Source organism: Aedes albopictus, chromosome 1 (assembly GCF_035046485.1).
Source record: "Aedes albopictus strain Foshan chromosome 1, AalbF5, whole genome shotgun sequence".
Classification (NCBI taxonomy): domain Eukaryota; kingdom Metazoa; phylum Arthropoda; class Insecta; order Diptera; family Culicidae; genus Aedes; species Aedes albopictus.
This window is the reverse complement of record NC_085136.1, coordinates 46,656,127-46,669,316: the sequence shown is the minus strand read 5'-3', so window position 1 is coordinate 46,669,316 and position 13,190 is coordinate 46,656,127. Positions and strand designations below refer to the sequence as shown.

General features: G+C 43.8%; 1 protein-coding gene across 3 annotated transcripts in view; it reads right to left on the bottom strand.

Moving 5' to 3' along the window:
• Window positions 1-13,190, bottom strand: part of LOC109402678 (uncharacterized) — a 176,792-nt gene that overhangs the window by 159,903 nt on the left and 3,699 nt on the right. For 2 of the 3 annotated variants that reach the window (XM_062844456.1, XM_062844458.1), the window contains exon 2: window positions 598-930. In XM_062844456.1, the coding sequence (XP_062700440.1) occupies window positions 598-673 (76 nt within the window). In that variant the 5' untranslated portion in view covers window positions 674-930. Of the gene's footprint in view, window positions 1-597; window positions 931-1,542; window positions 1,927-13,190 lie in introns of those variants that run through there. The other variant, XM_062844457.1, reaches the window with a different exon arrangement.

Sequence of the window (13,190 nt, the reverse complement as noted above, 5' to 3'; positions counted from 1 at the left end):
TTAGTTCATGCGTCATCCGGTGGTGGTGACAGTCAGCAGTGTTGCGTTCGACTTGGTTTTCGATTTTTCCAGGTGATGCCCTTCGGTCAATTCCTTTAAGTTTCAGTTTTGCAATCATACTTCTCCCAGAATCTAAGTTTGATTTAACGAGGTTATGTGGAGAATAACACTACGATTAAAAGTAGGCTTTGAGCTACTTAAACACCATAATAAAACTAGAAAAGTAACAGTTATGAGGGAAAAACATTTCAACGGGACGGATCTGTTCGCGTTGACAGACAGTTTTCAGCCAGAGTGACATGCCCCCAAAACATTAAAAATTAAACGAAATTTTCGTTCGCCTGCTTCGATCTTTATTCCTGACTGAGACAAAGACGCACGACAGACGAGACGGAAGAAGGAAAGAATGCAAAACTCAGCAAAGTTTAAAACCAGGAAGGAAGTTCGTTTGCTCGCACTAAATTTACCGCTGCTCGTTCGTTTTGCGTACATACTCTCCTAGGCAGGTACGGGACGGGAAGTTGACCTTCCGCGCGCGCAAAGTAGCACGCGAGGTGCAATTTCCGCGAGCAACGCGAGGAAAGAACTTGAACTTACCGTCTAGTATGAACTGCTGGCTCTCGTCGATGAGTATTCCATCGTAGGTGGCCGGCTCCTTGGAAACGCTTCCCATGGCTGCTGCGATGAGTTTTATCCGGATCCCCGCTGTTACAACTCTCACTCTCTTGCTGAACTCGATCGATGTGCGTGATTTGAAACCGTGAAGACTTTTTTTTTGTAACAGACGCTTGGCACGCACTTCGCAATTTACACAGATTTACAAGACAATTTTCTGCCTTTACTGAACACTACACTTCGCCTTGCGGTGATCTTTCTAACACGCACGCACGCACACGCAGTTTTCTCGAGGTTACTCAAATTCCACACTCACTGACACGACACAAAACGAATCGATTAAAATTAATTACCCAATCACAGTGCACATGGAAGATGGCTTCGGTTTTGACAGTTGATCTCGTCGCCTTCGACTTCGTCGACGAACGAAGATCTCTTTGGTATCACGTGGCCCCGCACCCACACCCGACGATCCTACGAAGATGTGTAACCTCCAACGCAACAGGAATATCCTCCGACGGTACTGTTCTGACTGACTAACAACAAACGTCAGTGGACTGTCCAACCGATCGACCTCCTTCCCGAAAAAACGAGTCTGGACGACGATCACAACTACTACCGTCCCGAACGGGGTTTCCTCGCCTACTCGGACTTGGGTAGAGGTCGATAATAATTCATATTTCTCTCGCCGGTCCGGTCGATGACGAACGAGCGGCGCACACCGAGACACACATACGAGATAAGCGTGTTGTACCGAGCTGAGGAGATTTGCCGTTCTACCCGCACCCGCTCGCAGCGGACTTCCCGAACTACCCGCTTCTGACTGGGCCCAAACAAGAAGAAAAAAAAGGTAAACAAACCGCGCGCACTCTTAATTTTGCACGCTGCTCTTCCGCTTCTCCATCCTCCACAGCCAAACCAAATTACCGTGCAAGCAACAACACTGATGGGAATGCGAGAGTGTATTGGTGTGCCGATGATCGGCAAAGGTCAGCACTCAGCGATATCACATGCGCGAAGCTGCGCCACCGCGTGTTTATCGCATCGCAGTAGTCGCTGCCGATGCCCGATAGCGATCTTCGCTCGTCTCAACGCGTCGTACTCGACCGATTCGGGGTCAAAGTGCGCGGGCGACTTTGATTCGCGATTGCTGTGATGACGCTCAGCGCCTACTACCACCGCACCTAGCGCACTTGCACTCTGATAGCTACTGATTGGACCGGACCATCCGGCGTTGACTGGAGTCGACAGTCGACGATGCGACGAAAGCGCTTCTCGGCTAATTTGTCGTAAAAGATGCCGAATCGAGCAACAACTACCAGTGATGAAGGCGAGTTTGTGACACATGTGAGTAAAACGCGCTGCCGCGCGCTAGTTAAGTTAGGGGTGACACTTTCGCATGCTAAATACACACTTAATCGCAACTATACTGGACAGTGGTAGTCACCAGTCAGTCATCGCCAGTCGGTATACACAACACACTCCGATGATAAGTGTTTTTGCAGAGAGTTTTTGTTGTTGCTCAGTGCGGTAATTGAGCCGTTCGACTCGGTAATTTATGGTTTCCCTGTACATATACAGACGACGACGATTCGAGTGGCATTATAATGGGTGCGAGTCATGATCCATGTATCGTCGTCGTCTTCGAGGACGATGAGATGAATGGCGATGATGATTAGTGCAGCAGTAGCTTGTTGCGTTGCAACCTTCTGAAGCGAGATTAAGGTTGTATCTACAAAAACATCCAGCTAAGCGATGTGTGTAAGTTGAATTTTGCTGCAGCACGAGAATGGTAAGTATGCAAACGTGTCGTTGATCGGGCCAGATCGGGAAGCCCTTTTTTGTAGGAGCCTTGATACACTGAGAAAAAATCTAGTACAGTACAAGGTAACATTCAAATGTCCGTTAAAACCTAATAAATGTTCAATACAACCACTCTAATATAATTTTGGCCAATCAATGTCTATTGGAGCTGTTCAAATGTCCAGTAGGGCAACTGAATGTCTATTTGGCTTACTCAAATGCTCATTTGGGTCACTAAACGTTCTTTCAGGACTTTGGTCATGCAGGCGTTAAACCGCATCAGATGTGAGCTACCCAAGATGATAGTAGTCGCTGAACAACTCGATGAGCTGATTGGGTACAACTGCACAAATTAATGGCACAAATTTCCCAAATGGAGGACAACGTGCCTCTGGAGCCAGCCTACTGATACCTGGGTACAACCGCGGGTGGAACAATATCAGGGAGGACGTTAAGTAAAGTCCACTGAATCTCCGCAAGTCGGTGGCTCTTGCCAAGAAGCAGTATGACCAAGAAACGAAGCGTGTTTGGTGCGCGTAATAAGGAGAAGTCGACCCTGAAGCTGGAAGCTCGATCGAGGCGCACGAGACCATGTAACTTGTCGGAGGCGTAGGTAAGGAGGTAAACTGCCCTGTGGCTCGAGCTGCGACATGTGCAACGCCCTACCAGTGAAACGTGATCCACTGATGGGTAAGAATCGTCCGATAAAAGACGGCAGGTCGGCCAAGGTGAAGGCGATGACCGGCGCGGGAGAATTGGTTGAGGTCCTGAAGAAGGAGGCGGCGCAGAAAGTCACGTCTCATGGGGCACTAGCCCAAGAGGTCCTAGACGAGGAGGTGGCTGTTATTGCCCTAACGGCGGTGGCAGCTATTCAGTGTGAACACCTGAATGAGATAACCGACGCCGAGGAGCTCACAGTCGACCCTCAAGCAGCAGTGTGGGATCAATGTACCAAGTTCATCAATCCGCATGCGAAAAGGCCCGGCAAGTGCCTAGATCATAGGTTCCCAAACTTTTTAGGTGCGCGACCCCCTTTGGTCAGCATACATACTTTTCGCGACCCACCATAGAAATTCTCTCATTTGTTGTCTGTTACAGTAAAATTTTCTACTGTCCCTCGCGACCCCCTGGATGAAGGCCGGCGACTCCCCTGGGGAGTCGCGACCCACAGTTTGGGAAACCATGGCCTAGATCGTCACGATTAAGTTTCCAGTAGGTGTGGTTAACAAGGCGGAAGATCAGATTGTCAGTGTGCCCGTTCAGCATCTACGAGACGTCAGAGGTGTTTCAGGTGCTTCAGATGATTCGAGCAAGGTCACAAGTCGTGGGAGAGTGAAGGTCCGGATAGGAGCAAACTCTACAGGATGTGCAGGGAAGAAGATTACATCACCAAGGAGTGCAACTTGGCACCAAAATGCCTGATTTGCACGGAAATATCTACAGTAGGAACGGTGTACATCAGCTAAACCAGCGTAGATATCTCCATTTCTTCCATGGCTAGCTAGATTCCATCGTTAGTCCTGTTCAACGACGTAGGTTTGTCAACAAACGGGCACGTGCAGGATGCAGCAACTTTGAGCAAATTCGGCCTACTTCGTTCAACAAGACTATTGAGTTTGCGTCCTCGACGTCAAACTTCAGCAAGAATCTCAAGCAGAACTTGTTGAGACTTTGTAAGCCAGCGATGACGACCAAACAAGACCATGGTAAGGACATGGCAACTGCGGCTGCAGTAAAGCTGAGGGTGCCGAAGTCTACCCAAACGGAGTTTTTTTTTATCTGTATTTACGAGATTTTTAGCCCTAGGCTAGTTCATCTCGGGACCCACGTTTTACTTCCTTTCCGAAGAAAAAAACTCACATTTTGCGAGTTTGTCGGGAGTGGGATTCGATCCCAGGTCCTCGGCGTGATAGTCAAGTGTTCTAACCATCACACCAGGTCCGCTCCACCCAAACGGAGGTCTTCGTTTGCACGGGTAGCCCGAGGGGTACGTCAGACGCGATTGTTTGCGATAAGCTATCGCAGTAGCATGCGAGACAGCCGTCAGGCGAGGAGCTACCAGGCGGCACTCGCAAGGACAGGGGGTTGTTAACCCAGAGAGTGAAGGACAGTCGTGTCGGCAAGTTGGACCCTGGTCAGGCGAAAGATGAATCCGAAAAAGTCGGTCTGTCCCGGGTTGAAGGAAGCAAGGAGGTGGCAACCATAGGTAGGTCCTCAACGACCTTAGATTAGGGCGGAATAGGGGGAGGACACCCTCTGAACCCTAGTGAACAGGAAAAAAAGAATAGCGAAAAGGTAGAGGAACAAGAGCGCAAGACATCATGATAATGAAAGGTAGAAAGGCAGGATCGGCGAGTCTGTGTACTCAGAGATCGTGAAGGCGATAAGAAGCTCACGGATATTGGAGCCGATGGACGCAATATCAAGTGTGACAAAAAGGGTGCCATCTACAAGTATTTGACGGAAGAGTTCCTAGATGAAAGGGTCGAGATGAGGACTCTCACCGCGGAGACTAGAAATCAAAAAAATGGACGAGATCACGTTCAGGTGCAGGTAGCCACAACAGCCGTTCGACTACGGAACAATCCGTCAGAAACGTCAGCTGGCAGGCCACAGTTCAGGTAACGCAGCTAATCCTAAATCACTGTGACGTGGTTCAGCAACTGCTGTGCCAGGTAGTCGATGAGTAGAGGACGGATATCGCTATCATAGCGGGCCCATATAGCCGAGGCGGTAAACGCACGGGTATTCAGCATGACCATGCTGAGGGTGACGGGTTCGATTCCCGGTCGGTCCAGGATCTTTTCGTAAAGGAAATTTCCTTGACTTCCTTGGGCATAGAGTATCTTCGTGCCTGCCACACGATATACGCATGCAAAATGGTCATTGGCAGAGGAAGCTCTCAGTTAATAACTGTGGAAGTGCTCATAGAACACTAAGCTGAGAAGCAGGCTTTGTCCCAATGAGGACGTTACGCCAAGAAGAGAGAGAGAGAGAGAGCGGGCCCATACGTGGATGAGTTCGTTGTCTACATCTAACGCTGACTTCGTGGTCGCCGAAGTCAATGGGGACTTCTTCTGTGCCTTTTATGCACCTTCGCGATGATAGATTGTCGTACTAGTGGTTCGAAGCTATTGCAAATCTACTCTTCACGCCTGTCTACAGACTTGGCGACGGATGCAACGAGCGCGTATTGATGAGAGATGGAATGAACGGCGGGTTGCGTTCGAGACTACCAAGGTCGCGCACGAGCTAAACGACCTGCTATGAGGATCTGTGTCAGAGTGCCATTACAAACTATAGTCATAGCCAAGACAAGAGACCAAGAGGTGTAAAGGTTCATACGAAGCAATCTCCAAAGAGATGCTGGGGAGGATAATTGAAGGACCTCTTCTCACATCATGATCTGAGTCATTGGCCTCTTTTCGTAGAGCAATGAGGGGCGATTGTAATAACATAGGTAAGGCCCCTGGCCTAGATAGAGTTCCGATCTTGAACTTAAAAGAAGCCGTTGCCTCGGAGTGCTTCGTTAAACACTTTAACCTTTGTTAGTCACATCCAAAGCAATACCTTTTGGTGACCTCGGAGAGACGACCGGCTTGGCGACAGTGGAAACGGTTTATGGTTCGAACGGGAACGCAATCCCTTCTCCTTCGTTTGCGATGATAGACAATCGGATGCAAGTGATTTGAAATAGACAACAAACAGCGAGGAAACTGGTAACAGATGCCAGACAACAACAAAAAAAGAGAGAAGATAAGACACAAATGGTAAAAATCGGAAGACATAACACAGCGAACAGAGGACAGACGACATGAATTACAGAACTGAAGATAGACAACAAGCGGCACGAGACAGGAGACAAATGACAGGCAATATACAGCATTTTACGAGCGTTAATGGCCGCCAGAATGTGGCTCACTTTCTGGTAGGGATCAGCCGATTTGACGTTTTGCTTGTGTCGTCTGACAGCTGATCGATAAGATTGAAGATCGATCTTATCGATCAGCTGTCAGACGACACAAGCCAAACGTCAAAACGAGTGTTCCCTGCTGGAAAGTGAGCAAAATTCTGGCGGCCATTAGCGCTCGTAAAATGCTGGATAGGAGATAGATGACAGATAACAGCAGACGGCTAACAACAGTAAAGCAGAAGACAGACGACAAACACTAGGAAACAGGGGCTAGTTTAACAAATAACAAACGAAGATAAACACATAACGTCGTTAAAAACCAGAAGACAAAAGCGAAAAACAAAAAAACAGAAAGTAGAATACCGCAGACAAATGACAAGGAGTTGCTATAGCTATAGCAGAACCCGTGGAAGTATTTCTAGAGGATTTCAAAGGAGGTTTAAAAAATTACTTCGGGAGATTCCTAGAGGATTGCCTGTGAAGTTGAGTGGGGATGGAGTAAATTGGGGTGTTTTTGAAGCAATCCCATAGACATATCAGGAAAAGTCCCGTAGAAATTTTAAGTGTCATTTCTGGAGAGATTTCCAGTAGAATCGCTAAAGGAGTTTTAGGTTGAATCTCTGGATGGATGGAGGGAATCTCTGGATCTAGTGAAATTTTTGGAGCATTCCTCGAAGCACTTACTGAAGAATTCCTGGGCAAATCTGCGGAGTATTTCCTGGAAGAATTCTCGTAGGACTTCCTGGAGGAATCATCGAAGAAATCTCAAGAGATATTCATGAGGATGTTCTTCGCGGCTTTCGCGGAAGAAATTGTTGAGGAAATCACAATCCGAGAAAGCTTCCCGTGGTAGAAGCTGCAGAATCCAAGAGAAGTACCTTGGGGAACACCTCGAGAAAACTTTGAAAAAATTCGTGTCGAAAGCCCAAGACATTTCTGGACTAATTCTTGGAATATACCTGCAGAAATGTCTTGAAAAATTCACGGAAGAAGGCCTGAAGATAACGCTGTGGCTGATTTTATTGTCAACTGTCACCATAAGACAGATTTTTTCTGTATAAATAACGATGCGGTCATCCCGACACGCTGTGGACTAACTTTCTTTTTATTAAACGGTCGTCATGAAACTGTTTCTTTTTGTAACAGTAACGGTGCGGCTATCCTGATGCATTGTGTAACAGGGAGTGGTCATCTGGCCACTTGTGGAGTAGGATGCAGCGGCTTCAGTAGAGCTCCCGTTAGCTTGCGGATGTCAAGAGTCTACCTGTTTGTTCAATCGTGGAGCTTCTGAAGAACTCCTGGAAGAATCCCAGTGAATTTTTTGAGGACTTTTAGGGAAATCTTTGGAAGAAATCATCAAAGAAATCATTAGAGAATTCTCTGGAAGATTGCTTGAAAAAATCCTTCAAGACATTTCTGGAGTAGTTCTCCCATGTAGAAATCTTCAGACAAATTAACAGAAGTTCCCGAATAATTCCAGGTAAATCACCACCTGCACTCCTGGAGAAATTCCCGGAAAAATAACTAATAAACCTATAGAGAAATTTTCAAAAAAAAAATGCAGCAGAAGTCGTCTGATAAAGTCCTGGAGGAATATCTTGCATTTCGAGAGCGTTATTCTGAGAAAGTTTTGAAGAGAACGATTCCCGATGAGGGTAGAACCGAGCAAAGGAGGTTTACAAGGCGACCAAACTGGCACTGAAAAAGGAGATTTGGGCGCGAAAGCGAGTGTGGTTCGATAATCTCTGCCTGGCTGCCAACATAACCCCCTTGGGAGATGATATAGGGTAGTTATGACCAAAACGAAGGCTCCTTCGAGATGCTGCAGAAGATAGTTGAGACGTTGTTCCCGTAAAATGAAATACGGCCATGAGCCACGATCTCCCCGACGTTCAAAAGGCCATAGCCAGTTTGCCCTGAAAGCCAGAAGCGAGGAACTCATCACAATAGCGATGTCGCGCAAGGTGAACAAAACTCCGGGTTGAGATGGTATTCCGACCGTAGTCATGAGGACGGCCAACGTAGCTCATCCTGGCGTGTTCAGAATGGTAGAGATTGTTCCTACACTCAGCCAAATAACCTTAAGATTTCCATAAGGCCCAACTAATGAAACGGCCTTTAAATAATTCATAATGATGCAGATGAATTTCATAAGGTCACTCTATGACGTAAAATCGCCTCACAGCTTGGCTTTTATTCATGTTTAGCATCATGGTATTCTCAAGCATCGGTAGCCGTGTGGATAAAACACGGGCTCGGTGATCCCACCGTTCATGAATCGATTCCAGTCTGTTTCATTTTAAGATTTTTTTGTTCTTTTCATAAGTCTGTCTTATAAAATTTGTCATAGCAAGCACGATCAATTTTCATAAGGTATTCTTATGCCATCCATAAAAATTAGTTATAGCAAATTTTCATAAGGTATTTCGATGAATTTCGCTAGTTTTTTTCGCTGAGTGTACGGTCTGAAGACGAGAAGCCACCTGGTGAGCCGTCGGCTACAAACCAATCTGACAGTTAGGCACCGACGACGGGAAACTGTTGCAGCGGGTTATTGTGTCCAAGCCTGACGGGCTATACCAGGTCAGATGACTCTGGGCTATCGGATAACCAGTTTGGCTTCCGGAAAAGACGATAGACAGTAAATGCTATCATGTCAGTGACCAGAGTGTCCGAAGTTGCACTTCAAAAGAAGCGAAGAGGAATCTGCTACTGCGCGGTAGTCACGTGAAGAACGTGTTCAACAGTGTCAACTTGGAAGAAGTCCCGGAAAATCTACTTCTGGAAAAGGGTGCTCCTCTACGTCAACGAATAGACAACAGAAGACAGACAACAAACGTCACGAGCAGTGAATCAAAATTCAACCATCGCGCAACAATAACGACAATGTCGCAACCTGAATTTGTTGCGACATTCTACCCAATGCGACATACGTTTGTCCCAACTTGAACAGAATAGGACAAAGACCGTGCACCACGAATTGAGAGATTTTTAAGCCTTGCATTGTGATTTTCGAGCGGTAACTTCGAGTCGGTAAACACTGCAACGCTGCTGAAGATGTATCATCAGAAAGGTTCGATTTTGGGTTAGTAATAATGGATTATTCACGAGTTGAAAAGTACGCAACAAATTCAGCTTCCGTTTTGTCTGCAACAAAAAAATTCGAGATCATGTCTTTATCTGTTACCAGTTGGGATAAAGAGTAATCGCCGCGTTTCTTTTGTTGCTTGTTTTGTGCCTCTTTTGTCTGACAATTCTCTTCACTGCCCGGAAGAATTCCTGAATAAATCCCGGGGGAATTTCCTGCGTGATTCTCGGGAAATAACCTGCTGTTCAGTTCACACCAAATCCTGGAAGGTTTCGTCAGTAAAATTTCAGTGATTTCTTCAGAAGTTTTTTGAGCGATTTCTCCAGAATTTCAGTAGAGGGTTTATTTAAAAAATCATTTATATTTTCTGAAATTCCTCCGCGGATTGCTGTAAAAAAAATACCCCCAGTATTTTTCAGAAGTTATCAATAATATCTACCAGGAATGCAAACGAAGATATCTCTGAGAATTCAATCGGACTTTTTTTCTAGGAACCCATTAAGAAAATTAATAGTTTCCTTTAGTTTTCTAGAAACGCCTGAAGTTAATGTAAGAACTGCTTCGTAAAACCATTCTTGGTTTCCTTCCAAACTCGATTGATTCCTTCAGAGAATTTTTCAGAAATTCTTTTCAAGAAATCTTCTATGGATTCTTTTTAATTGTTCTCCTAAAACATCTTTTATGGCCAGAGAAGAGCCAGCCTCGGGCTACAAATTTCTTTAAAAGATGCATAATCTTTCATTAACTGCTTCTGAAATTCATCAGCAACGTCCTTGACAATTTCCTCTAGGGGATCATCCATAAAATTCTCCAAGAACGCCTCTGGAAAGGGTTCCATGGGATTTATAAGAAATTTTTCCCAAGAGAATTTGGGTTTAAAATTCTTCCTGGGAAAATAAATTCTCCAAGGCTTCCTCTAGATATTCCCTTGAGAATTTCCTCCAAGAATTATTTTGGTGGTTCCTACCGAATCTCTGTCTGGGATTACTTTAGAAATTCTTCTAGCGATGCGTTTGGACAATCCTTCGAAATTTTCTCCAGGGAGTTTTCTACATGGATCCCGCCAGATTTTTTTCAAAAATTCTTGCATAAATTTTACCATTTATTTTCCAGAATCTCTCCCGAAGGGTTCTGTAGAAATTTGTGCGGGTGCTTGATCTAGAAACTCGCCAGAGATTTGCTCAGGAATCTCCCTAGGGATTGTATTTAAAATTCTCGTAAGAATGTTTCTCGGAATTTCTACAGGGATTCAAATCCTGCAGGCATTCCTCCAAAGATTCTTGCATTATTACTTTCATTGATTCTTCCATAGATCCCATCAGTATTTCCTCCAGATATTCCTCCACGTATCTCTCGACAAACTTCGGCGGCGTTTCCTCTTAGGATTACGGTGAACAAATTCTGCACGGATTCTTTAAGGAATTTCTACAGGAATTCTCTTGAAAACATTGCAAGGGATATTTGCAAAATGTTATCTAGGAGTGTCTTCCGGTACTCTTACAGGTATTCCTCCAGAAATACGCCCACAGCTTGCTCCAGGAATTCTTCCAAAAAATCCTCCAAGAATATAATCAGAAGGTTGCTCCAGGAATTTTTCTTAAAATTCCTTAATTTTTCGAGAAATTCCACCAAGGGTTTTTCGAGGAGTTTTCCAGATATTTCTCCAGCAAACTACACAAAATACTCCTGGAATTCCTTCCAAAATTTTTGTGATTTTTACCGGGATTCTACTGGAGATTTCTTTAGGAATTCTTTTAGATTTTTGGAAATTTCACGGAATCAAAATGAGTGGTTTCTTCAAAAGTTCTTCCAAAAATTGGGAAAAAGATTACTGATAGAGTTCTTGATAGAACCCTTGAAAAAAAAAATACTAAAGAAATCATTGCAGAATTATTTGCTGGAGTTCCTTAAAAAATTTGCCGGTGATTTATTGGAAATTCTTAGAATTATTGCTTGAAAATTTTCCGAAGCTATTCCTTAACTGTTGTTTTTTTTTAAGTAATTTGTGAATTTTTCTCTGCAGAATTTGAGGGGTAAACACCTAAAGTGAAAATTTCTTAAATACCCCCCTTATTTTCTAGGGAAAAAAATCATAAGGAACTCTGGAAGTACTTCCAGATTTTTTTTTTGAGAATTTCCTGTAGGGGAAATTCTTAGTCAAATTGCTAAAGAAATCTCTTAAAAATGTATGCAGAAATCCTTGCATAATTTGCAGATAAAGTTACTGGTAGAATCCTTGAAGAAGTCTCTCAATAAGTTCCTCAAGGATCCATGAAGGATGTTCTGAAGCAGTCCTTGGAAGAACTACTAAGATGCACCATTGCCATTGGGGTGGCGATTTCACCTGTTGACGAATAAACAATAAACAACTACTGGAGATACATCTGAAAAAAATCTGAGAAGGATTTATTATACAATTACAATAATTTAGAGAACCACTAAAGAAATATCTTTCAAAATGATTTTTTTTGAAGAAATCTTTGAAGGAATACCTGGAGGAACTTGAGAAGATTTTTTATGAAAAATTCTTTAAAAAAATATCAAGGATAGATCTTGGAGTAATTCTGTAGGAATTTCTGAGAGAATATTTGTAGGAATTCCTGAAGCTTAACTAGAAACAGTTTTGAAATAATTTCCGAAGAAAGGTCTGAATAAACCCAAAGAAATGTCCGAAGCAATACCTGAGAAACCCTCCTGGAGAAACCCCTGGGGGAACTTCCAGACGAGTTTTTCTTCATGGTTGAAATCACCTAGAGTTTAAAATAACGGTCTACAAAATATGATTGGTAAAAAAAAACAAATTTATTGAAAAATGCCTAAGTGTACGCCACAATGCCAGGGTTGCGGGTCATTTGGCCGAACGCCATTTGGCCGAATGCCGTTTGGCCGAATGCCATTTGGCCGAATGCCATTTGGCCGAAAATAAATGATGAACATAAATGACCATGTCACTATTCCTCGCATCAGTATAACTCGAAAGAACAGCCTATGATTCAAAGAAGGAAAACTCTTTGATAAAATACTGACAGATTCAACGCCAACTCATCCCTGAATGTCAAAACTAGAAAGAATAGCCTATGATTAAAAAAAGGAAATATTTCTGATGATCATATTGGTAGTTGGAATGTCAAAAACTTCCTCTGAATTCTTTTGAGTATAATTCGGCCAAACGGCTTTCGGCCAAGCGACCATTCGGCCAGATGGCATTCGGCCAAATGGCGTTCGGACAAATGGCCGGACACCCAATGCCACAACTAGTTTCGTGGCTGCTTCTGGCTTAAATCAACTTGCGATATGAACTAGCGAAAAAGATAATATGTAAACGGTCTAAATTTCTTAAAATTTCTTAAAAAAAATGCCTAAGTGTACGCCACAATGCTCGTTTCGTGGCTCTTCAACGCTCTTCAGAGTACGTTGCAGATGGTTCGCTTATTGTGCTCTCTGAACATATGCAGGAGCCTCTGGAGCAATTTCAACAATAATTTCTGAACGAGCTCATGAAAAAAAAAACAAATCAAAAAAATCTAAATTTCTTTACCGAGATGAACCAGCCCTGGGCTGAAAATCTCGTTTATAAGGATAATAATAATAATAATAATAAATCTGAATTTCTGAAAGAATCTCCAAATCTCTGTTAAAAAAACAGATAGATCTTTTCAAGAAACTTTCGAAGGAATTTCTGGGAATACTCATAAAGAAATTCCTATGAAAATTTTGAGAAATTTCTAAAAGGATTCCTTGAAAAATCTTAAAGAAAAACTTTTTTATGAT